This window comes from Lathamus discolor, chromosome 2 (genome assembly GCF_037157495.1).
Source record: "Lathamus discolor isolate bLatDis1 chromosome 2, bLatDis1.hap1, whole genome shotgun sequence".
NCBI classification, from domain to species: Eukaryota; Metazoa; Chordata; class Aves; order Psittaciformes; family Psittacidae; genus Lathamus; species Lathamus discolor.
The window spans coordinates 75,858,075-75,884,657 of record NC_088885.1 but is presented as its reverse complement, the minus strand read 5'-3'; the positions used below and the strand labels follow the sequence as shown (position 1 = coordinate 75,884,657).

Genomic DNA, 26,583 nt, shown 5'->3' with positions numbered 1-26,583 from the left:
GTACAAGCTGATCTAATAAAAGATGCCTGTCCTATTAAAGCTGTTTCATATCCTGCTTTATATCATGGCTTCAACAGCACAAGTGTTAATTGCCCCATTTTTCTGGTTGAAGTTCCCCTTTTCGGTAATATTGCTACTTTGAAAAGAACCCTTTGAACAAACCTGTTGATATGACAAACTCCTAAATAAAACTTTCTCAGGCAACTCAGTCAAGCTGGGGCTTTTTAAAGGAAATTACACTGATGTTGCAGCTTTGGGAAAGGTACTGGAGACTCCCTGCAGGCTATGCAGTGTTGTGGCCTGCCCTGATCTACTCTTCACATCGCAGTTTTTGGTTCCTTTTCACAGCCTGTTTTTTGCTCCCCTCTCCCTCTCTGCTGCTTGTGCCAGAGCATTATCAGATGAGCGTGCTGGAGTCCGCTCCTGTCAGCTCCACTGTGGGCCGCGTGGTTGCTAAAGACCTGGATGAAGGCATAAATGCGGAGATGAAATACAGCCTTGTGGATGGAGATGGACTGGATGTCTTTGATATTAACACTGATCCTAATTACCAAGTTGGCATCATAACTGTGAGAAAGGTAGTAAAGTTTCCTTTTTATAGTAATTTATATGGCTAACATGTAATTCCTGGTTACATTTTATGTGTGCAGCATTCCCTTATGCCTGTAGTAATTTGGTTCCCAATACATGGCAGTAGCCCCTTTCCTGCTATAAAACACAATTTTTTTAACATTCATTGCTAAAATGTGAAAGCAGACAGCAATCCTAGGAGCAGCCTTTAGAAAGTGGGGAAAGCATTAGCATAAACATGTCTTTTCCTGCTGAAGGAATGGCCCGATTCACTATTTATGTATTTAAATATTCTCTGTAGTTTAATTATCCTACAATACAAGAAATTAGATCAATATTTGCATTTGAACTGTACACATTTTTCACTCCTGTGCCCTACAAACAATAATAAAGCATGCCTTAGAATTATTTATAAACCAGTAAAATCCAGGCAGGTTTTTTTTTTTAATTGCTGCTTGAAGATCCATAAATGCTAATTAGGCTAGAAGAAGCTGTCTCTAAAATGGCAGCTGTGAAACTGCTAGTACTCTGTACCGCAGGCTATGCAGAAAGGCATGGAGTATTTTCCTTAGACTCCCTGCTACAGGATATTTATTCTGCAAGCTTACATAAATGCTAGAAGTTCAACTCCGTTTCTACGTTATGAACTTATAACCGTATTTCTGCCTAAGCGTATCTAGTGTACTAATAAGGAAGTATGTTCTTCATTTAAATAGCCTGGGATTAAATTGTGCACTAGAATGGAACAACACATGGCAGAGATTTGACCCTACAAGACTCTATGCCCTGCAGCAAAGTATTTAAACATGTATTTATGGTCACATTTCTCCTGAGCACTAGTCCCTAAAGTTAAATAAGTTTGCTGGAATTAAATAGAGGTTGAATGTAATCTCTAAGGTAATTTTTCATTTGCAATCTCTAAAGTAATTTTTCACTAATTTATTGATGAACGAAAATTGTTTCTTTGGAGTAAATGTGTCAATAATCTTGACTTTTGTTATTAGGAATACAGTTCTACTAGGTGTTTATGTAAGGAGGAGGAGTTATAAACTCTTACAGCATCAGTCATACCTGGTATGTACTGGCATCAGGTACACACTGCTCAGTACATAAATGTTTGTAAAATTCTAGATATGCCTGTAGTTTTCTGTAATGATTATCAATAGCAAAACATTGGGAAAGTTGAACTTTTTATCCACTTAAGAAAAAAATAATTCAACTGAATATCAAAATGGGGAGAGTGGGGAGAGAGACAGAGAAAGAATTTCTAAACCCAGAATGAAATCTTCTTTGAAAGAAAGCAAACTTTCCCCTTTCATTTTTCTAGACAGATTTTGCGAGCAAAATAGCTAACACTTCTATCATGGCCATCAAAATGTCAGAATTTACAGTTGCAGATAAGACCACTGCTTGTAGTCTTGTGGCCACTTACCTCAGCCCACTAATCCCAAAAATGTTGATCACCTCCTTGAGAGTTACAGCTCTTTCCAAGCTCCCTGCCTGTGAGGCTGATAGTCATTCCAGTGATGGTTTTCCCCCTTCTCCCTTCCTGGGCTGCCACGTTGCCCATAGGAGCAGGGTGGTGGGTCACTCAGCCAGGACCAAGCCCAGTGTTTCCTCCCTGGTCAATCACTTCTCACAGCAGCTCTTGCTAAATCCCTCCTGCACAGCACATCTCTCGGTGTCTGTCCCAGCACTGGGGAAAGGAGGACGAGGATGAGGAGAGGTTTCCACTGGTTGCCTTTCCTCTCAGCTGTGTTTTATAATGCCCAGTTTGTAGAAGGCAACCCGCTCGCCCTCCCTATGGTACCACTGTTGGAAAGACGTTTGAACGTACCTGTGGAAGACGAAACTGAGGGGGGCAGTGATGTTGAGGCGTTAGCACATGAAAGGATCTCTGAAGAGAAAGCCATGGCTGATGAAGAGGGCAAACTGAGGGAGTCTGAATGCAGAAGCATCAAAAATATGATTGCCTAGCACACTTGTTTGCTTTATCTCATTTGTCTAACTTGATCATTCCAGGTGATTATGTCTTTTCATAATGTAGTTCGGGTTTATAGCTAGTAAGTGTTTCTGTGATTTAACTGCTCTTTTTACAACTTAGCTTATTAGTGTACATGCAGTGTTTCTCATGCAGTTTTCTGAGAAACCATGAAATATAATGGCCTCTTTCTTAATATATGTTTAGGCAGCTTTGCATTGCACATTCCTTGACAGATGGACTATAAGTGTTGCTTGATCATGTGAATTTATTTTATTGCTATTTTTACAATGCAAAAATATGCAACTGGTAGACCATAACAGCTCTTCAGTAATGGATAATACGTTTGTAGATCTAGATAAATCTTTGCTGACAAATGCTATGCCTGCAGTAGTCACTGATTTACCAGGTGGAACTAAGGGCAGCCTGAGCAAGTTTCAGTTCATCTGTCTACAATTGCTGCCACAGGTTGCGCAGTCTGTACTACATCACTGCACAGCATCTCCGGTAATACTGGACTGTCATCTCCCCTGCACAAGAAAACCAATTCCCATTCCAGTTTTCATTTCTCACCTCCATGTCCTGAATTCTGAGTTTTAGGTTTATAATTTCAGGAACTCCAGTCTTTCATCAGGCATTCTTATGGAGGACATCGCACTGGCAATTTTACTGAAAAAGCATGAGCTTTTGTATGTCACTGCAATGTTTCCACTTCTCAAGAAACAAGCTGTTGTGGCAGTAGAGAAGTACTGAAGCCTCCATTGAATTTAGGGTGTGTTTTGAGGCCCATAGGATATACTTCTGCCATGCCTGAGCATGTGAAACTTATGCTGATATTGCTTAAACTAATACACACCTCATGGCTGCAGAACTGGCTGACTGCGTTACTGAGCAGGGCAGAAAAGAGATGGATTTCAGCTGGCTAAGGCCAAGGAGGACTTCAGTGCTACGGGAATGATCTTTGCAGTTTTGACTTCCAGTTGCTTTGGCATCCTCTTTCTTCATTATTTTCCTGCCCATCTCCTTGTCACAGTCTGGTGGTGGGTCTTCAAAAACAAAGAGCTGACCAAGAAAAGCAAAGGTGTTGGATGGGAACAACAGCAGCGATCTGACTATAGTCCAAATGAAATAAGGCTGTGCATGGTAGTTCCACACATGATGCTCAAGCCACATGTTTTGAAAGTCATTAATGCAACAGAAAGGAGTATGTCCCACTGGGCAACCCCGAGAATTTGGCCATTTCTTTCCTGGTACAAAGTTGTCTTGATCAAGATCTCTTCCAGCTAAGGGGAACCAGTTTTGCTGGTTTTCAGCATTGAAACTCCCCAGATCACACAAGTAAAGGGTTGTGACCATCTAGCCACATTGCTTGTAACTTCCAACTGCAACTTGGGAAGTATGACTCTGTCGTCTGTAAGCTGTACCTCACCTAGTTAAATTTTTTTGCATATTTTAGACTGATCCTTCCATACTGTCATTCTGTTTGTCAGATGCTTTTAGTCATCTCTTATCAAGACTGGTGATTTGTACATTAAATATGCAATTCTTTATTTAGTTATAAGCAGGTTTTCGAGAGGTCTTATTTTCTTCGGGGATCTGTAAAAAGAAGAGAGAAGGGAGATTAAAAATGTATTTATTGAGAGGTCCATTATTAGCATTAATTATTTCTATATCCATGTTTACAAACTGAGTAGTTTTATTTAAATGGGAAATCAAGTTCATGAAACTACTAACAGAGGAAGCTACCCCCCTTTATTCATTATTTCAGGAAATATTTTTTTTTAAATAGCTATTCCCACTCCTTGCTTCAAATAATACCTGAGTATGTTATCCAGAAGAGCTCCTGTAGGAAAAGGTCAGGGGTACCTCATAATGCTTTGAAATTAAACTATAGGCAGGGAGGAGGTTCAAATCCTAGCACTTAGCGCACCTGGATTGTGAACTTGTGTTTAGAATACTTACTGAGTGGACATGAAAAACCCCACTTCTAGGTTCTAGGAAGGATGGATTACTGATAAAAACTGGAACAGGATCCCACAAAAGAGGCTGATCATGTCCCCTCCTCCCACTGGAGCCTTTTAGCAGCATGGCAGACAGGGCTCTCTGGAAAGGAGACTGATCTCCATACAGAGAAAAAAGGATGCTAAGTGGTACCTCAGCCTCATGTATGAGCACCCCTGTCCCTGACACTGGATCCATTTTTGAGGAACCAACTCTTCATATTTAACTTATTTCCAGGTGCTTCTGTACTGTCTATTACATGTATTTTCCTCAGAGTGACATGAAACACATTGTACCAATCACAACAGTGGTCTTGTGGCTGCTTTTACTTTCATTTCAGCAAGAAGAATGAAAGAATACATATTCTGAAATGGTCTTCAAATATTTCTATGGTTTGTTCAGTTCAACTGTCAAATTAAAAAAAAAAAAAAAAGAATATGTATACTGTACTACTTTTAATACTATTTTCACTCAATACTTTTATTCCGTCTGCAAATATTTACCTTTGTTAGCTGTATGATTAAAAATTACGTAAGTGAAGATTTACTTTAAAAAAGAAACATCAGTTTATATTAGAGGGTAACTTTACTTCTGAAAATTAAACTTATATGTCCTAAATCATAGGGCTCAGTTTGCCTAATGCTGGATGTATTTTTCCTACTCAGCCTTTAAGTTTTGAGAGCAAGAAAAGCTACACCTTGAAAGTAGAGGGTGCCAACCCCCACCTGGAAATGAGGTTCTTGAACCTGGGTCCCTTTCGTGACACCACCACCGTCCACATCACTGTGGAGGACGTAGATGAACCTCCTGTGTTTGAGCCCAGCTTCTACTTTGTGGAAGTGCCTGAGGATGTGGAGATTGGAACCACCATACAGACCATTATTGCCAAGGACCCAGATGTGACCAACAACTCCATCAGGTCTGCCCTGTCTTTGCGTATTCCCCCATGAGTGCTCCCTAGTATGTACAGTAGGTGAGGCAGTGATGAAAGAGCACAGCTGGAACTCACTCTTTTTTTAGCCAGTAGTAGTTGTCAGTAAGTGTATCCAAACCAGATCTCACACATTGAGGGGCTCTGCTATGACTGTCAAAGCAATGCAGGAGCTCACCGTTGGCTTTTCTGTGGTATAGAGAACGTCTGCATCTAGCATTGCAAAAAACTGGTCAGGCATGTCCTGACGGGATACGTTGAAAACAAACTGCATACTGTCATACCTTTGCTGGCACAAAACCTGACAACATCACTAAGAATCTGCTGCCATACTGAGGGGAATGTAACCAACTTACTTCTCCTTTCTCCCCCTCCTGATTCAAAACCTGCCTTTGTCAACAGGTCAGATACACAGCTACTTTTAGATTAGATTGAATGCGTACTAATAAATATTCATGAACCACTAAATTGTATAGTGCCTGGTTAAAGCTGCAGAGCTAGATATTCCCATATGGAGTTAAGAAAGGTAAAGGTGTATTTACAGCCATGGGAGCTTTGTAGCTGCAACTCAGCAGGGAGACAAAGGAGCAGATGTGTGATCACAGCGCTCTGTTCCATAGTAGCTGCCAAGTCAGCCCAGTTTATCAGAGAAGATCGTTTTTCTCCGAGGCCAGCACACATACTAATTTTCACAACCTGCAGAAGCTCCAAGTGACTGCAAGTTAATCCCAGCAGCTTGGCTGCTTCTCTCATCTGAGAAACACTCTGGGTGTTGAGCTGCAGTTTGCCTAACCTTGGGTCAATCCAGCTTCTGAATTGTCTGTGTTCAGGAACAGGCATGGGAAATACAGGAGGGAGTGGATACATCAAATATTTGGAGTTTTTGAAGAAAGTTAAATCTCTATGAGCAGCTCTGGGCTTCAGATAGGAGATCGGAGCAGACACAGAACCTGTTCTTCTTAATGATCTCATATCCTGTGTTGCTGCTCTAATTAGCTTTTCATCTCTGCTATCTTAATATACCTGTCTTTTCTATGCTATAAGGTTATCATACTTCTCATGATATTGTCTCAAATTCCTCAATAAAACTATTATACTGTCTACATCACAATTTCATTACCCTAAACTTTTTTTCACTTGCATCCTATTTTGCTGATTACTGTCTAGCATTATCCAAACACTGCAGTGCAAACAGTTTTGTGCTAATCTGCTTAAAACAGTGTAAGAGTAATTCTGCGGACTATCAGAAGGCAGAAGTGTTCATTGTTATTTTTAATGAGGTTGCTCTTAGTTTTATTCAGAGTTTTCCAGTGACTACCCTTGATGAAACAGCACTCTATAAAGCACAGAATGCATCACCAGAGATGCATTACAATTAAAAAAAAAAAAAAATTGCAAATATTCACAGACTCCTTTGCAACTCTGTCCCTTCCTGACTTTCTTCCTCTCTTTTTTACCAGCTTCTGCCCCTCCCACTTTCCTTTCTTTCCTCCTTCCTCCCTTCTCTCCTTCCTCCCCCACACCTAGTACATACAAATGTAAACGGTTGGGGTAGAGGAAATAGGAAAAAAAAAAAAGAAGAGTAAATATTACTTATAATGCTATCTAAACTACAAGTGTTAAGATCTGGTTCTCCTTGCCTGTCATGTGATCCACTCCATCCATGACAGCTTTGTGCAGTATCATTCTGTGAGTGTTTTAGGCTTGCTTTGCATTCGCTTTGCACAGGGCAAGGCAATATAAGAAAACCAAAATCCCATGTTTTGTTACGCAAGCTGAAATCCACCAGAAATTAAAACAGCGATCTGATCCTCCTTTTGCCATTTTTTGCCAGTATGGAAAGTCCAGGACACATTGTGGGAGGGCTTACTAAACATGGGGGAACTCTCAAATCCTCATTTTCCCAGCATCCAGTTTCTGGACTCTCACACAGTGAAATTATAATGCCTGAAAATATACCATGATTGTTGTTAAGTGATTCAGGAAGATTAGCTAAAGAATAGAATGGAAACAAGTATGAAGGAGCAGGTGTTATTAGCAGGAGAACTTACATGGAGAACCCAGACAGAGGCTGCATGCACCTGTGCCTCTTGACACCTGTAATTAATACCTCAACACTTAATCACAAAGCCATATTCAATTTCAGATACTTGTTGGCCTTAAACTGTCAGAGAAAAATTCTTTTTATAGCTCTCATACAATAATAATTATTATAGCTAAATATAGGAATACTCGTACTTATTTCCTAAATAAATCAAAGGCCTCAGAAATCTATTTAAGAAGGGATGGGAAGGACTGGAAAGGAAAGTGAAGCAAACCTGCTATCCCATCTTCTTTGATTTTTCTGGAAAAAAATTGTAAAAGATTTTTCCAACAACACAGCTCAATAATATTTTATATCCCAGTTTAATAAGTTCCTATATAAAGATCAGGCTGGCATGCTTGTTCCAGTCAATGCACTTGTGCTGAAAGGAGAAAATTCAGAAGAACAAGCCCTGTTCAGAGTCTGTTATGACTAATGTTTTCGCTTTGCATCAACTTCAAAGGAAGAACCAGCAAAAACGAGGATAAGTCTGGGCTCTGTTCTAGGCTGTGACATTTACATAGGTTCGTGGGTGGCTTTCGCCAAAGGACCTCTTACCATGATTATAGTTAGCTAGGAAGGCAACTCGTGCAAAATGCTGTTAAGAGCAAGGTGATGCAATGAAGGGTATTGAGTATTTTACACACCCTGCAAAATGGTCACTCTGACTGAATGAGTACAGCAGTGACAGCTGTCAATCCGCTGACTCCCTGCCCAAGTTTTCTGGCCTTCAGGTACCACCACATTTCCTTGCTCATGGATACAAAAAGCTTATTCCCAGCATTAAACTGACATAATATTAGCCAGGCAGGTTCAGCAATTATGATGCATCAACCTCACAGAAGGGGCTGTTTTTCTAGCTGGATGATATGAAAAAGCCATTCATCATCCCCTTGAGTTGACATGGCTCAATCAGTATGAATGATTCAGGATGCAGGTGGAGTTTAATCCCCTGAAGGAGGAGAGAATACAAAAGTGCAAGGAAGGGAACAGTTCCTCCTTGTCAGCATAAGGTGCTCAGAGAATGAGCTGAGTAAAGTAATTTTCATCTTGTCTCAACCGTGCCCAAGGAAAGGGAATAATTATTTTGCTTAGAAAAAGAAATCACACTCCTCACTGACAGATTTTCTCTGTAAAGCAGATGTTCCTGTGCTGAGCTGTGCCTTGCTTTGAGGCTTCTTCCTCTAAATCTTCCTGTCTTCCAGCTCCAAGTAGTACTCACCATTAAATGCTGTTAGCCACATGAACTAGTTTTTTGAGCAGCTGACTTTACCTGTACAAGCTAATGAAGCATATAACTAGGTTGTGGAAGAATGTGGATCTGCTGGTATGACACTATTCCCATTGCTGGGGTATTTTGTTGGCTATAACACACAGTTTTCACAAGGGTTGCATAATACTTCTGATATGTACCCTTGCAGATACTCAATTGACAGGAGCAGTGATCCAGGGCGGTTCTTTTATGTCGACATTACATCAGGAGCACTGATGACTGCAAGACCTCTTGACCGGGAAGACGTTTCTTGGCACAACATCACTGTGCTGGCCATGGAGCTGAGTAAGGAGAATGCAAACTGTACATAGATTAAAAAGATATAATAGACAAAGCAGGCTGAGAGACAGATTCAGCAGTTCACATGTTCTTATGCACTGAGTAGGAAGCTGTGTTAACTGAATTACTTTTCTGACATTGACAAGCAAATACTGCATTTTATTTATTTTTTGTGCTTCCTTTTACAGGATGGTGGGAGGAGTAGAGTTTGGCAATTCAATGCAAAGCGCTGCTTTTCCAATTCATTAGTGTTCCAGGGATTTATTTAAAACTCTTTCTGATGTCTTTCTGCAAAAGTTTTGTCTCTTCAGAAGGGCTAGGCAGCTAAAGCAGATGTTGTATATGCTGCACAGATGCCAGAGCTGCCAGTCCTACCTGAGAGGATTGAGTGGTGCAGGGACTGGTAGGCAGAAGTGATCCTGCACTACCAGGTCACCAGTTGAAATCTGCTCTGGTTCAGCAGCAAGTAAAGGTCATTACCATCTGTTTGCTCCATAAGTAATTTGGGCCAGAATGCTAAACTCGTTATGCATTTTGGTTTTACAATGAACTAAAACTCAGCTCAGGATTCATCTGTTCCAAACATTTACCTAGGCTTTGAGAGCAAGGAGATGCTGATTATTTCGTAGTGTCTCTATGAAAAATTTAGCTGAGTTTGAAATACTAACAGATGTGAGATTCATAAAGGAGTTTGGGGTATATAAACAAACAAAGGGTTCACCCAGTCTTCACCAGAAATATCTGGTCCATATAGCTTTTGCTCAGGATCTCAGTGCATCTGCTGAGGGGCAGCAGCTTTTCAGAAGCTTGCTGTCAATAGCAGCATCATTCCTCATGTCTGAGAGAGTTCCCTGCACATTCAGGCTGTACCAGAGATATAGGGCAGTTTGAGAAGAAAAAAGTTTCAAGAAGCTTGCCCAAAAATGCATAAGCCAACTCGAGGTTAGCAAAGAGAAGGTTTCAGTCAGGATGACTCTGCCACGTTTGCAGGCTGTTCCATAACATGATGTTTTTCTGCCCCCTTTTTACTAGTGAGGAGTTGGCAAGATGATAGGATCTCCCCCCCATCCATTTTGATGCGAGTTTTATTTTCAGTCACCAGTAGCCATTGCAATTCCATGTAAATCCAAATACACACACAAGTCTGTAAAAGCTGCCCCTGTAGCAGCACTCAAGGGTGAGAGCAATATGAAGGCATGTCTTTCCTTTGACTCATCCTCCATCAATCCTCTGTCAGTTTTGATCTGTACGTGTGCAACACAGTGTTTTAGTCTAGTGAATACCTGCAAAAATGTCATAGTTGTGCACTCCTGAATAAAGCTCCTACTTTAAAAAGTTAGATCAATATTGCTAAGAGTGTAAACGCAGAGATTCATCTGACACAATGATAGGTGTGTTAGAAAGATATGTATGGATATGTGGGAAGATGAAGGATTAACTTATAAATTAGGGAGAAACAATATAGCGTAAGAGTATTATCTCAATGATGCAATGTGACACATGTTACGGATATGGTACATTGAACATTTAAGAAAATTCCACGGTATAAGAAAATTCTCTATTGTTTATATGAACATATCACTTCTTGTTATAAAGGGAGATCTATTTGGAGATAAATGCACGAAGTGGTATGGTGAAAAAGAAGATGAGAATACTCTTTTTTAAGAATTTTCTGGATTTTTGCACCTTTTCTGACCTCATAATAATGAATTTTTTTTTTTTTCCATTCTGCTTAGTGTTTTGTAATTAAATAAAGGAAAAAATATGTTTGGGGGAAAAAACACAGTAAAAAAGAATTCTGTGGCCACTTAGTTTGGAAATTGTGAAGATATGTGAAATGATGTATGGATATACTGGCAAAGAAAGCTAATGAACCAGTGGGACAGAAATATCACAAACGATGGCACGCAGAATGCAAAATTTTCATTGCAATTTTAAGCTTCAGTGAAAGCTTTTCTGTACAATTTCATGTGTTACTTACTACATTTTAACCCCATCTGTACAAAGTAACAAAACTTTGACAGCATTCGTGAGTTCAAGGAACATGAATTCTGAGCAAATTCTAAACTGCAGAATTACCATTTTCAACGAGATCTGAATCACAAACCTATCCTTAAAAGAGTCCCTTTCTAATTTGTGCCACCAGCAGAGAGGCTTAACAAATACTATTGCCCAATAAAGGGACAGTAAAAAAAAAAATACTGGGCATTGTCTGAAACTTTTGTTAATAGTCCCACTGGACCGAACCAGGTTGAAGTTTCATGGAATTTGTTTGAAAAAGATGTGATCAGATGGGAAGCCGGGCTAGGAGAGATGCATTTGCAGCTTCACTCTGAGTCACACAAGCCACAAGCAATCGCAGCTCCCCATGGGAAAATGCCATTAACATGAGTCAGTACCCAAAAAACTGCTTTGCCTCTGAAGCAAGGTGAGGAGCAGCCCCTTCCCCTTCCTGTACACTGCCTTTCTTTACGTTGTGCCTCCTCCTTCCAGACAACCCCTCTCAGGTGGGCAGCGTCTCTGTGACAGTGAAAGTCTTGGATGTGAATGACAACGCGCCGGAGTTTGCAAGGTTTTATGAAGCTTTCGTTTGTGAAAATGCCAAAGCAGGGCAGGTGAGAAACACTGGTAATGCCAGGGGCTGGGGAGGGAATGCTGTCCTACACAAAGGCAGCATGTCAGAAAGGGTGAACATTGAAAAGAGGGTTCAGCTAACCACACATTTCACCTGAACTCTGGTCAACGGCTGTCTGTGAGGCTTTCCAAAGGCAAGTACATCACACCGGGATTAGCAGCATATATAGCACCTCTTTTTTCTCCCTCAGTAGTTTCCAGGGTCACTGCACAATACGCTTCATGGCTGAAATTAAGCCTTCCTTTGGGCAGGTGCCATCGGGCAAACATCCAGTGTGTCCAGTAGCAGCAACAAAGAGAGAAGTGTTATGAGAAATGCCATGAGAAATGCCCTGCCTGTGGCAGAAAAGGCTTACTGTTAAAAGACCCTATTTATAAGAGCCTTAAGCACCCTGGGCCTGTGGGATTTGAGCACAACAAACTACATCAGCTTCAAAGGGGAGCCAAGCCGAACTCATTTTGCTGGGACAGAGAGTCATGGACAACACAGGTCTTCCCTCTCCACACACTAAACCAGGACCTCTAAGCAAGCAGTGAAGCCCTTTTTGCTCCTCTCCCTTCTAAAAGCCCATTAAACCCCCTGAACAAGGTCTGTGTTTGTCACAGATGGACATGATCTCTCTCTTGCTGGAGCTGGTGTGAGCTCTACTGCTGATTGCTTGTAGGGAGACAACTTGGGTGCTTTGCCACCCAGGATCCACAGTGGATCCTAGTGCAAACCTGACTAGCATAGTTTAAACATATAGACACATCACTCATGATTTGTGAAGGAAAAATTATGCTAGTAATATTGCCGTGTGTTCACTGAAGCTTCTTCCAGCTTGCTGTGACGCAGAATGAAATAGCTACTCACTGCTGGGGCAACTGTCTCACAACTATCACATATAGGATAATTTCATCTCCCTTATTTACAGAGGATCTTAAAAATACAGGGAGTAGAAATCATTGTATACTTTTTTTCCTGCTTTTGAAAGGTGAGTGTCCTAAATAATAAGTTTTCTGAGAAATGCACTCTAATTTAAACTAAGACAGCTTCTGTTTCCACTCTTTGAAAAGTTATGAAATAGTTTTTAAGGTGGTGAACAAGACTTTATGGGTCTGTCATTTGCCTTTGAATTCAAAAATAACTTTTGAATGCAAAAATCCAGGTGAAGATTTATTCCTTGTCTAAAAAAATGTCAGAATGTTTATTCAGACAGAGCTATAGCTCACTGTGCTTCAAGCTGTTAGACCTACTTTACTAAGCCTATAGGTGAACTGCAAATCTCTTTCTGGATTTTACATTGTCTTCATTTCTTTCCATGATGTTATATATTGCACATGCAGTGTTTGTATGGTTGCCTTTTCTTTTTCTCTCTTCCATTGATAACTTGGAAAGAATTTAATTGATTTAAAATTAAGAATGATAATTAACCTGATGTCCTTTTCTACCTGCAAAATGAAGTTGAAAATAAGCATGGACTTCTTACAAGCTCTCTAATGAACAGTGAGTCTTCTGAATACCCTGAAAAAATAAATGTGCAACAGAAGACAGGGATGCATGAGAGAAAAGTGTCTGTTATTTGAAGCAAACCAACTGTTTCCTTTGTTTAAATGTGGTTTGCATGAGCATAGCAAAATATATAAAGCCTGCAAGGTTTTGAGTCTCTTTGATTTATCTACTGTACATCTGCAAGACAGTTTCATTCAAATGCTCCATTTGCTTATATATATAAATGTATATGATATCTGTTTATTTATATTATATATATTTTGCTTTTTACTGTTTCTGCTTTGTTATCATACCCTGTAGCTGATCCAGACAGTGAGCGCCATCGACAGGGATGACCCACAGGATGGTCAGCACTTCTACTACAGCTTGGCTCCGGAGGCAGCCAACAACCCCAACTTTACTCTAAGGGACAATCAAGGTAATCAGAGTGGACACAGACAGTTATATACTCTAATTTCTAATGCTTGAGTTGGACTTGAGAGGCTATGACTTACACTGTGTGATAAGACTGCCATTTCGAATAATACCAAGTGACACCTGCTCCTTAAAGGCAGCAATAAAATGACATTACTTAATACACTTGAAGGTTATATGGTATTTTTTTCTTTATAAATATTCTCTAGAAATAGGCCCTTTTTTCTTCTTCGATGAAATGTGCCAGTGTCTTGTGCAAATTCAGATCTTGTGGCCAGGCTGCAGGCATCTTGGATAACAGAGTGGAAATTGCATTAATTCAAAAGATGTTTAAAGGTAGGATAGCAACTGGAACTAGGAGGCATATCTGAAGGGAATTATGTTGTTCCTTTTTGGGGTTTTGTACTTTTCATGTTTTCTCCCAGGCACAGAAAGGGAAGGTTCTAGTACTGTTCTAGTCTTTTCCCCCAAGCACTTTTTTTCTCCCTCTATTTTACATCCTCATTTCTGTAGGAAAGGGTAGGAGATAGGGAAGGGTGTGCGGAGCCTTAGGAGGATAACAGCATACACCTTAAAGTCTGTGTAAGATCTGTTAAGTATAAACTGAAACACCAGTGGAAGACTCCTGGCAAAGTGCTGGCACGTGAGTGTCCTAACCAATTGAATTTACTTCTTTTGGGGAAGCTTTGGTAGGTTTACAGCCTGCAGGAAAGCCCCGCTGTGGCAAGCCTTTGCATGACTGCTGCTGATAGATCTCCACGGGCAGATACTAGTGCTTAGGTCAGATCCACAAAGAGGGATGACATTGAGTGACCTGGTGCAGAGCTTTGAAAGCCAATATGAAGGGGCTGGATTTCAGTAGGAGTTTAGTATGTAAAGTACAGCAGATCAGCAAGCTATTTCAGAATAAATGGGCAGAAAGACTGGCCACCTGCAGCATCTGTGCTGGTCTCCAAGCATCATGCCTGCCCCTGCTCCCACACTTGCCTGCTTGTCGCACAGATTTCCATAAGCCCTATCTGTGCCTCTGCAGGCATATGAAAAAGCAATGCAGAGGCTAACAAAGAAGCCCCTGCAAACATCTATTAAAACATGCTACTTGCAAAGTTTGGAATCCTGCTATACTGCACGCTAATGTTTTTTCATCCCAAACCCAATTTTCTTTCTATAGTGTCCCTGAAGCCTCCACACATGATTTCTTGCATTTTTATCCAAATCTCTCTCCCACTCTTTTTATTTTTTAATATATATTGCCAAAATAAGTGAACAAATAAAACACAACTATTGCTAAAACATTTGGCAAACTAGGCTCATTTCACCCTCAAGGCATTGTTCTAAAAAAAGAAACAAATTCTCAGCATCAGATGCACTTTTTCTGTCCAAGGCCATACTTGTGATAATTTATAGTGACAGCAATGACTGAATGGCTGCTCCTCCCACTCTCTGTAAAATACCAGTTTTCCAGAGATATACAGCACAAGAAGCTTAGAGTACTATTGGTTACAGACCTGAAATAAAAAATGTGAATTATTAAACCACCGACTATTTGAAATATACACATTAAGGATTAATTTAGTGCCTCAGCAATTTGGAGTGCAGTAGTCGTTTCAGTAACAATAATTTATATTTATATTTTCAGCTAGAGACCACTAAGGACTACATAAATCATATGGCATAGTCACAGAGGGGGTAGCTATATTGTATGTCACAGGGTGGCAAGACAAGAAACAGAACCCTCCTTGCTAGTCACAGCCTCCACATGTAAACAGAAGACAGCAATGTTTCTCAGGCTGCAGGAAGGCACTATTAAGATTTGCAATTGTGCTGATTACTTGGTTGTCCAATATAGCAGTAGGAGAAACTGCAAAACATACAGCCTTCCTGGCACAGTTGAAACCTTGATTTATACTAGCAACAGATAGATCACACTTTGCATTCTGATGAGCTGTTTTACATATTTCTTTGGCCTTTGTCATTTTAGTCTCTGAGAACTTCTTCAGTCTATTTATTCTCCTCATATCTCTGGTAGACAGAGAAATCCTATTGTTCTCCATTTTTACAGTCGGGGATCCAGGGCAAAAAGAAATTAAGCTACTTACACGCCTAGCTCCCTTTGAGCTCAGTAAAATCAGTGGGAGATAGACATGTGAGCATCTACAAAGATCTGTGCCTAAATGACCTCCCAAGGCCTTGTAGGATATGTGTGATAAAGCAGGGAATTGAGCTGGAGTCTCCCGTCTCTTTGGTTACTCATGTAGGATATTGTCAAGCCATCTTTGCCTGCTTCTAAATCTACTGAGATTATGCTAGGAAAAACTTGGCAAAAGAGGCTTGGTGTAAGAACAGGATGAACAAAATAATCTTCCTGCATTTCCTGATTAAACTCTGAGCTGATCTTCTGTTGACCCTTAACTGCTGGCCTCCATCTTTGGGTGAACTGATGAAGAGAGCAGACATTTTCATGGGTGCAGGTATCAGTGTCATACCACTGCTGGGGCCATCATTAGAAGCCTCTGGCAGTCCTCCCCATTGCGTTTAAACTTGTCCTAGAAAATCCTGGGCTGTTTGTTCCTCCCCTTAAACCGCGGTCTACCTCACACTTCAGCAGAGAGCAAAAGCAGTGTTTTGAAAATCCCCAAGAAAAAACGTGACCTCTTCCTGAAGCCAGTGGCATCTGTGATGCCTGCTTCCTTGTGCTCTTTCTCCCACTCTGGCTGAAATATTTATTTGTATGTTTCCCTATATTCATAATTATCACAATTAGGTTTTAAAATCTAACAGAAGTTCTGTACTAACCATCCCCAGTTCTTGTACAGATGCACACAGAAAGAAAACAAGCCTTTCTTGTAAGAGGTGGTGGTGGTTAGCCCTGATCTCAGTGTTTGGACCTACACAGTGGTTAATTCCCCTAACCTCGCCAGGGAGGTACATCACTTTCAGTGGGGCAGAAAGCTGCAGGAATGAGATGCTCCACGGCTTGCTCTCACAACCACATAAAGACATCAGCCTGTATGCCTGCAGGAAGTACAGTTTTCACCTCCTTCTAATGACACAGGCACAGGACCAGCTATGCTGTGATAGTCAGTATCTCTGCTCAGCACTGTAGCTAAGTGCTACTATCCAGCCTTCTGTGCACCAAAGAAGCTGTGTTGGAAGCTGTGATGCAAAAATGTTGTGCATTCTTATCATGCTTGCCTTTTTTTCCTTCTTATATAATGGGGTTTCCATGTCCTCACAAGCCCTCTTCTCTTGGTGGCTGAGGCTTAGCAGATATCAAATTTGGAAGAAAATTGCGTATTCCTTTTTCTGCCATGCTGCACCACATCCCAGCATGTCCTTCACACTGCAGTAGTACATCAGATCACATTAGCTTTTGATGAGTCACACAACAAGCTTTGGCACCAACATATTGCAGTTGCAAAGTAACAGGTAGAGCGATTCTTTAGGGATGATGCCTGACTGTTGCAAAGCAGAACAAAACAAAGGGATGAAACGTAATGCTGAGAGTCACCAAGAGAATTTTATCACGAAGAACATTTAAGATGTGAGTGATAGGTTCAGCATATCGCAGCAAAAATATGTATGTATATATAGAATCATAGAATCATAGAATCATATATATATATATATAAAATTATTATTATTATTTGACTATAGAGACTTGGTTTTGGCCTGAAAAGAAAAAGTTATGGTTAAAAACACTTGAGATCTCTCACTAGCTGATTTTGCACAGCTTCAGCCAGGTTTACTGCCTTTGACTTCTTTTACAGGCAAAGTATGATCAGCTCAGGATAATGAAGTTTTTTTTAATTCACAAAGAGCAATTTCACATAAGATGAAGGTTTTTTGTCACCTAGACATAGAATAGAATTTGTTACTCCTGTTGTAAGTAAGTCAGCTTAAAGAGAGTGAGTCTTTCACCCAGGAAAGACAAAAGCAACCAAATTAGTACACAGTTGAGATGACTCAGACATTTCCATTGACACAGCATAAATGCAGGCACTTGGCCATTTTCTGCCCTTTGGGCTGCTTTTTCTTATGCTAGAACAAGCCCAGTGTTGAAAAGACTTGGTATTAATAGCTGGAGAGCACATACTAGAGAGCACATAAAAAACCCAAGGGTATGGGCACCAGTACCATATGATGCCATAAGATTTTCAACACAGAATACGGAATTCTGAGCATAATTTAAGTCTAGCAGGCAAGTCTAGTAAGTCTAGCTTGAGTTTGCTTATATTCCATAGCCAGTTGTATATAACACTCCTGATTTCATTCCTAAAAGCCATCAAATCATTTCTGATGTTCAGACTACAGCAGATAATACAGCTGATTTATCTGCATGCAACCTGAGTCTCTGCACTGAAGAAAATAACCCAAGATTATAATTTTAGCAGTAAATTGATAGGGAAATAACAAGGAAGTGGAACAATCCCTTCTGGACATTTTGGGGTTTTTCTACAGTGTGCTTGTGATCAGGTTTCTTGCCATTTCTGGGTTGCAGCTGCTTTGTGCCAACCCACCTGGGAACAGCCAGTTGGCATCCTGCATTTCCAGGCTTAGCATATGTACGTTGGTAACAACCTGGAGATGCAGGCGGCGTGACTGTGGCCTCTTTTGAACCAAGGAAACAGGAAACAAAACTAAGGAGTAAAAGAAACTGCGTGAAACTCAGCTCCCAAAATCCCACAGCATCACTGCATGGGGTCAGGTCAGGTGGGTCTGCCAAAGAGAAAAATTACCTGTGTTCCCCATTTATCATTGCTGGACCAAGATTTGCAGACATGTTTGTAAGAAGGGCCAATTTTCCTGCAGGTTCCTTCTGACTCCCTGGTGGCCCAGTTCACATTGGAGACATCCAGTCTTATGATTTCCAAAAGTCTCTGAGGCCAAGAAGCTTGAAAGTCAGCACCAAAAAATCATCACTGATCTCCAAAGATTTTGCCTAGGCATTCCTGTGATGAGAAATGAGAAGAACAAATCCCTGAGTTCAGTTTCTTTCTCATTAGGAAATATGGTGCAGTCTGAGGAATTTGAGGGAGAGGGTAGGCAGGAATCCAAATGCCACTGGGAAATTCTGACATTTTAAAAAAGATGCTAAATATGGAGAAGAAGCCCCAAAGGTAGGAATTTTGCTTGAAATGACCAACAGCAACTGATTGTTAGGTCACTCTTTTACTCTTTTTTCAGCAGCATCACTTTGATTCTTTTTGATTTATATAAAAAAACAGGCAGTCACACTAAATGAAACAGAATGGTCATATCAAAGCAGAATAATTCTGACAATGGTGACATAAAGCATTCTGGCTTCTTCCAATGGCAAAAGTGCCAATGAAATTGCATGTATTGCACTGAAGAAAATGTTTAGTTGCAAGTTTTCAACTCGTTGCTGCTTTAGAATAGCAATCTGGTTTTTCCTTTGTCTTTTTGTTGACTCAAGCAGATGACCATGCCATATATCAAAAAACATGAAAAGTACCTTAACATGTCCACAAGGGTTATACACCAGCATCTCCAAAACAGTGCCAGCGCTTAAGAGCGAGGTCTATGAAAGATGTTGAGCATGAACAAACAGGGACAACAAGTTTCCTTCAGCTGTTTGTTTCTGTCTTGCCTTCTGAAAGCTCTTCTAGCTAAATCTGGAGGCTCTGAGTTTGCTCTGAGCACTTTATATTGGAAGAGGTAAAAGCAGCTCCTAGGGTGTGTATGCCTTGCAGGTTTGGAGCTGTGGCCTGAGAAGAGACTGTAATAATGGAGGCAGAAGCAAAATGCTGATTTGTGACAAACTGATACAAACCAAAGAAAAAAAGAGAGAAGACGAATATATGTATGGGTCTAGGGGTGATTTTTTTAACCTTCCTTCTCTGCTGAATTCATGTGCTCTACATGTAAGCTCTTCTCTCCATTTATTTTCTACCCTCAGATAACACGGCATGGATTTTGACGAGGCGCTCTGGTTTCAGACAACATGAGCAGAACACCTTTTACCTCCCCATCCTGATCAGTGACAACGGCCGCCCCGTGCTGAGCAGCACAGGCACGCTGACTGTGCACGTGTGCAGCTGCGATGATGACGGCATGGTGATGTCCTGCAATGCAGAGGCCTATGTCCTCCCCGTCAGCCTGAGCAGAGGGGCACTCATTGCAATCCTTGCCTGCGTCTTTGTCCTGCTCGGTAAATCCTTGGCTTCTTAGGAAAGGTCAGACTCTTCAGCTCTGGCCAGGGGGTTGCTGATCAACCAAAGGTGAAGGATGCACATACACATGCACACACACATCTATGTATATGTATATATTATATGTAGACAAATACTGAAAAGGCCAAATCAAGGATCAGATGGCCATAAGGTATAGTCAGCTGCATATGGCTTCAGACTCTGGGGTGTAGGAATGAGGAAAAACTATTGCCTGCAAATATTTCTGACAGATGCCAAAGTGCCAGGGTGTCTAATATCACCCTGCTTTCCTGAAGAGGTATGCCAGGAGGATGTCCTGAGAGCTGTGGGTGGGGACAGATTACTTTCTCATCCTCAGCAGTTCTTGATCATGTGCTCTCACAGGAAACAGGAATGGTAAGCCCTATTCCATCTCTTGTCTTTTGACAGGAGATATTCCCACCTCCATACATTTTCCTTGAGGCACTACATTAAAATGGTGCCTATGCTGCTATAAAAGGGCTGGGCATCTTGCATGTGTTCTGTCTCTACAAATAAACTTAATTCCTTTCTTGCCCAGACTTTCTACGTCCCCTGTTAGCTGTTGGTACCAAAAGAACTTTAGCACTGCCCTCATTCACTCTCTTGAGTCATGAGATATTAGTTCAAAACACACATTCCCTTAAATTTCAGGGGACACGTTTGAGGAACAGTGGAGTAAGATACAGGAAAAATTCTTTAGAAGTGTCTCAAGTCTGGCTGTTCAAAGGAGCCTAGGTACCTCAGGTGGAAATTTCAGCATTCAAAACCTTTGCTGAGTTCTAGCCCTGGAAATACAGTCACCAGCTGATGGCACATTTTCAATAATAAAGGGCTCTGGTGCTTGTATGACCATTTGTCCCCATGCTAAGAAGCACGGAGAGGATGATGAGCACCAGCACAGCAGTGCTGAGAGAAGACTGCAGATAAAATAAAAAAAAAAAAAAAAAAAAAAAAAAAAAAGCTTTGGAGGAGACCAAAGGGCTAGCTCTGCATTTTGCTGTGTAGGCAAACGTACCACCATGGTGCCTTGGCACCATCCGTCTATGTAACGTGCAGCCCCAAGCCAAAGAGTCAGACCTCAGGCTGGGGGCTGCAAGCAGGCTGCAAAAGCCGGTTACACAGCAGGGAAAGAAAGTATCTCTATGGAGCTGTGTGCCACTGCAGATAAACTGTTACTGATTGTCTTATCTGGCTAACTTAAAAGTAGCTCAAGTATTGCTATAGTGTATCACAAGCACGAGTGGGTATACATGCCTTGTCACTCAGAGTTAAGAATTAAGGTGGGAAAAGAGACAGATTAGCAGGACCTACTAAATTAGACTTGGGGTTGTAGGATTGCTACACCACCCACCTGCAAACACCACAGCTCTTTAAATCCAAGGGACTGACTGAGCTCATGAAGGGGAAAAGAGGGCAGCAGAGAGTCTAAAGCCCTCGTAAGATCTGCCCCTCCACTGATGGCCCCATGTCTCTCTGTTGCCTCCTGCAGTGCTGGTTCTCCTCATCCTCTCCATGCGGCGCCAGCGGAAGCAGCCATACATCATCGATGAGGAGGAGAACATCCACGAGAACATCGTCAGGTACGACGACGAGGGTGGCGGGGAGGAGGACACAGAGGCCTTCGATATCGCTGCCATGTGGAACCCACGGGAGGCCCAGCTGGTGGTGAAAAACCGGCAGGACATGCTCCCTGAAATAGAGAGCCTCTCCCGATACGTGCCTCAGGCGTGTGTCATGGACAACAACGTCCACAACTATGTGCTTGCTAAGCTGTACGAAGCTGACATGGACCTGTGGGCGCCTCCCTTCGACTCCCTCCAGACGTACATGTTTGAAGGGAATGGCTCGGTGGCAGAGTCGCTCAGCTCCCTACAGTCGGTGACAACAGACTCAGACCAGAGCTACGACTACCTGACAGACTGGGGGCCATGCTTCAAAAAGCTGGCCGAGATGTACGGTGCCACGGACAGCAGCGGGGCTCTGTGGTAACAGATGAGGAATGGCAGAGGGGTTTCCATGCAAAACGGCGTCCAGTTAGGTCCATTCTCATCAAATGCATCCATGGACATGAGTGAGGCCTCCTAAAAAATAGCAATACGGTGCTTGGATGAGAATGGGAAGAAGGCGAATGAAGGTCTCTCTGGATCAGCTTTACTCAGTTAAATTAAGTCACATTTGTGAAACAGTGGGAAGCAGAAGGAAGAAAGTTTTTTCCTGTTTCATACAGCAAAATTGGAAAGCTCCACAGCTGGAATATAATGACATTTATTCTCTTTCTCCCTTTCTCTCTCCCTTGTACACGGCAGCTTACTGAGCTCTGTACTTCTGGGTTCAAAGATCTATGAACTCCAACTGTAATCTCCAATTCACTAAGAAATTGCCAGCAGAGAAAATCTGTTCCCCACCAGTTATTTTTCCCCCATTAAAAAGGAAAAAAAAAAAAAAAAATTGCTTGCTAACAAGAGGAAGAAAAAAAAAAAAAAGAAAAAAAATCCCACAAAGCAGAAAATTTAAACTGGAATCTCGGAGGGCTCTTTGTAAAGTAAACCTTCTCTCTTTGTTGGTAACGGAGTCCTTTTATAATCCTTCAGAAACAAGGCTGAGGGGTTTTTTCCACCTGGCTGAGAGGGCTGGGGAAGAGGCTTTGAATTTCTGCTCTAGTTTAATGGCTGATCTGTAAGTCATTGGCGTTAACACTAATCCATCTCCTATCAAGATTGTATAAATGTATTCTTGGCTCCTTAAAACCGTGACTCCGCTAAACTGTTCAGAACAAAACCAGAAAATCTGCCTCTTTTGCACTGTAGATGTCTCTTCCATGTGCCAAATGTGAAGATTAGATTCTACCAATGAAAGCCAAATAAATTTTAAAAAAGAAAAAGCTATATTTGGTAACTACATGGGTTAGATGGGCTTTCCTAATCTGTGTGAGGTCAATCCAAGGGATGTTTACATACTGTAGATAACCTACTTGAACAAATGCAGTATTATAGACAAATAAATGGATGTAAGAAAATTACATGTATAAGTTTTGTATATTTGTTAATTTTGGTAATAAATATGATGTACTGCATACAGTACAGTACCTTAGCACCTCTTTTAATAAAAGTTAAACAGAAGGGAGAGTCTGATGGTAATTTATTGACTACTTTACTCACAGCAGTTAGTGTTTTTCTGTGGCTTTACAAGCCTTGAGCATCAAGAAGAAATGGTTCATCTGCATCGTGTCAAGGAGACAGGCCTTCAGTTTGCAAGTTCAAGCAGATTGTCTCCTTCTTTTGTTGTTTTTCACTTGGGCATTGTCCTTAGCAGTGAATTGTAGAATCATACAATGGTTTGGGTTGGAAGAAACCTGAAAGACAATCTAGTTCCAAACCCCCTGCCATGGGCAGGGACACCTTCCACGAAACCAGGTTGCTCAAAACCCCATCCAACCTGGCCTTGGACACTGCCAGGGATGGGGCAGCCACAGCTTCTCTGTGCAATCTGTGCCAGTGCCTCAGCACCCTCACAGTAAAGAATTTCTTCCTAGTACCAGCCCAACTGCATTCCACCCATGGTGAAGTAAAAAGAAATTCTTGGCTGATGATTTTTCAAACATCATGGCTGGGGCATTTTGAAACTCAGAAATGAGTTACACAGCCCTGACAAAATCTCGTGCCTTCAGAGACGTGACAGACTGTAACATGCAATATCCATTTATAGCTATTCTTACTCTGCAATTAAGTTTTCAGCCTGAATCTTATCTTGTTTGTGTGTGCAAATGGAAAGGGGCAGGGAAATTACACTAACACAAGTTTCATGGAAGGTGGCGAAAGTCTTCTGAAAGCAGAAATGTCAGCAAAGACATTTGAAGGTTTCTTTCTAGCTAAGGAATCTGTCCATCTCAAAATACCCAGAAACAGATGTGCAGACATAACCATCTGGTCACCACACTTTTACCATGTCAGTACTGTGCTCAGTTTCTGTTGTAGATGTGTGTGAATCACTGCTGTCTCTACTTTGCCTCATCTTCGGCTGTACTAATTTAAGACAGGAGCCTTGTTTCCACAGAGTTGTACGAAGTCATGTGCCCCTGGAGAGCCAGGCAGCCAGCAAGATAAAAAAAGTTTTAGTGTCTTCTCAAACATCTGCTCACCTGACATGATGAAAAGCTGTGCCTTCACAAACATTGTATGCCATGGGTACTACTTATCACCTGAACCTGCCTTATACCATCACAGGAAAAGCACTGAAAATTATGTCATAATGATTCTTTTACTTATCCTGGAGCACTTATGCTCAAATATCACATTGGTTTTATACCACTAGACAAAGGACTGCAACCACCATGATCAGGTAAATGGTGCAGAGCATGCAAACCTGCTATTGAGAGACTTCTGAGAGCTTCTTAACCTCCTGATGCAACAGGAATCACAGAACATAGGGTAGAAAGGAACATGAGAGGACATCTATTCCACCACTTCCCTGTCTGAATTAAGCATCAGTTTTATACACTTTAAGCAGATGCCTGTTTATTCTTAAAACCTTCAACTGTTGAGGATCTGTAACTTTTCCAGGAATCTTCCACTGCATCAATATATTCAGTGCTGAAAGCCTTCCCTCAAATATAAGGCAACTATCCCTGTCATACAGGCTGCATACAGACTGCAATGAGCATAGATAATTGTTCCTCTGTATGGCTACGGTTTGGTATTTTCAGACCATTACTGTTTCTCCTTTGAGTCACAGTCTACAAAAAGCCTCTGTACAGTTCTTCATGTCCTGATATCGCAATGCTTTACTTGTTCCATTGTAGCACAGTGGGAGGAAGGGGGATAGAAATGCTGTCCATAATCATATTGTCTTCAACTTGAAGGTCTTTGGCTACAGAATTGATGGACAAGGGTAAAGCAGTTAATGTCATCTACCTGGACTTGTGCAAAGCGTTTGACACTGTCGCACAAGACATCCTTCTCTCTAAATTGGAGAGATATCAATTTGATGGATGGACCACTCAGTGGATAAAGAACTGGCTGGATGGCCGCACACAAAGAGTTGTGGTCAATGGCTCGATGTCCAGCTGGAGACCGGTAACAAGTGCTGTCCCTCAGGGTCGGTATTGGGACAGGTCTTGTTTAACATCTTCATTGCTGACATGGACAGTGGGACTGAGTGCGCCCTCAGCAAGTTTGCTGATGACACCAAGCTGTGTGGTCCGGTTGATATGCTGGAGGGAAGGGATGCCATCCAGAGGGACCTTGACACGCTTGTGAGGTGGGCTGATGCCAACCTTATGAAGTTTAACCATGACAAGTGCAAGGTCCTACACCTGGGTCGGAGCAATCCCAGGCACAGCTACAGGTTGGGCAGAGAAGAGATTCAGAGCAGCCCTGCAGAGAAGGACTTAGGGGTGCTGGTCGATGAGAAAATGAACGTGGGCCAGCTTCAGTGTGCGCTCGCAGCCCAGAAAGCCAACCATATCCTGGGCTGCATCAAAAGGAGCGGGACCAGCAGGAGATCCTGCCCCTCTACTCTGCTCTTGTGAGACCTCACCTGGAGTATTGTGGGCAGTTCTGGTGTCCTCAACATAAAAAGGACATGGAACTGCTGGAACAAGTCCAGAGGAGGGCCATGAGGATGATCAGGGGACTGGAGCACCTCCTGTATGAAGACAGGCTGAGGAAGTTGGAGCTGTTCAGCCTGGAGAAGAGAAGGCTGCGTGGAGACCTCATAGCAGCCTTCCAGTACCTGAAGGGGGCCTATAGGGATGCTGGGGAGGGACTCTTCATCAGGGTCTGCAGTGACAGGACAAGGGTTAAAACTTAAACAGGGGAAGTTTAGATTGGATATAAGGAGGAAATTCTTTCCTGTTAGGGTGGTGAGACACTGGAATTGGTTGCCCAGGGAGGTTGTGAGTGCTCCATCCCTGCCAGTGCTCAAGGCCAGGTTGGATGAAGCCTTGTGTGGGATGGTTTAGTGTGAGGTGTCCCTGCCCATGGCAGGGGGGTTGGAACTAGATGATCTTGAGGTCCTTTCCAACCCTAACTATTCTATGATTCTATGTATCTGCTGCATGTACTGCGTGTTCCCCAAGGAAAGCTGCTGCAAGGTCTGGTTTTACACCACAGAAGCCCTCAGCAGTGGCTTCTGCAAGACATGTTATGCAGCAGCTGGGACCAGCTTCCTAGGTTGTGTATCACCCAGTGGGAAGGATCAACAACATCACGGCTAGGTGCTTGCACTCACACCATAGGGAAGCCTCTGAACCCACCTTCCTAAGCTGTCTGTCACCATTAGGCTACCTGATTATCCTTGAGTTTGCCTCAGCTTGTGAGCACAGTCAGTAGTTGGACAGCTTGATGCTGTGACACTTCCCAGCTGGTGTTTAGGAGGCACTTGGCAGCCTGGCTGGGGTTTTTTCCATTTTATGGAACAGGTGACTGCTTTTGCAGTCTGTGAGATCTCCATGCAAACAACCAACACTTGCATCTATCACCCTCCCACAAACAAAACTGAAGAACTCTCTGTTTTTACAAATGAAATTTAAATAGGATCTATTTACAGACACATCAGGGCTCAGCAGGCATGGCCCAAACTAGAATAAGGGAGGAGACTCTAAACTCAGGGGAAACATGTGATGCCACAGGCTGGCAGTGAAACAAACATGCTGATCACAGAGGTCCTCAGTTTCCTGCCCTGGGGCTTCTCAAGGCCATGGCAGTGTGCATGAACATTTGCAGCACTACATA

The 26,583-nt window shown here is 42.0% G+C and overlaps 1 protein-coding gene across 4 annotated transcripts in view; it reads left to right on the top strand.

The window, feature by feature from the left end:
- The window catches only part of CDH20 (cadherin 20), a 34,878-nt gene extending 12,784 nt beyond the window's left edge, over positions 1–22,094 (top strand). For 2 of the 4 annotated variants that reach the window (XM_065667528.1, XM_065667531.1), the window contains 7 exons: positions 391–578; positions 5,218–5,471; positions 8,988–9,124; positions 11,612–11,733; positions 13,545–13,662; positions 19,579–19,830; positions 21,342–22,094. In XM_065667528.1, coding sequence (XP_065523600.1) covers positions 391–578; positions 5,218–5,471; positions 8,988–9,124; positions 11,612–11,733; positions 13,545–13,662; positions 19,579–19,830; positions 21,342–21,841 — 1,571 coding nt within the window. In that variant the 3' untranslated portion in view covers positions 21,842–22,094. Of the gene's footprint in view, positions 1–390; positions 587–5,217; positions 5,472–8,987; positions 9,125–11,611; positions 11,747–12,691; positions 12,700–13,544; positions 13,663–19,578; positions 19,831–21,341 lie in introns of all 4 variants that reach the window. The other 2 variants (XM_065667530.1, XM_065667529.1) reach the window with 2 other exon arrangements.
- Positions 22,095–26,583: the final 4,489 nt, after the last annotated feature.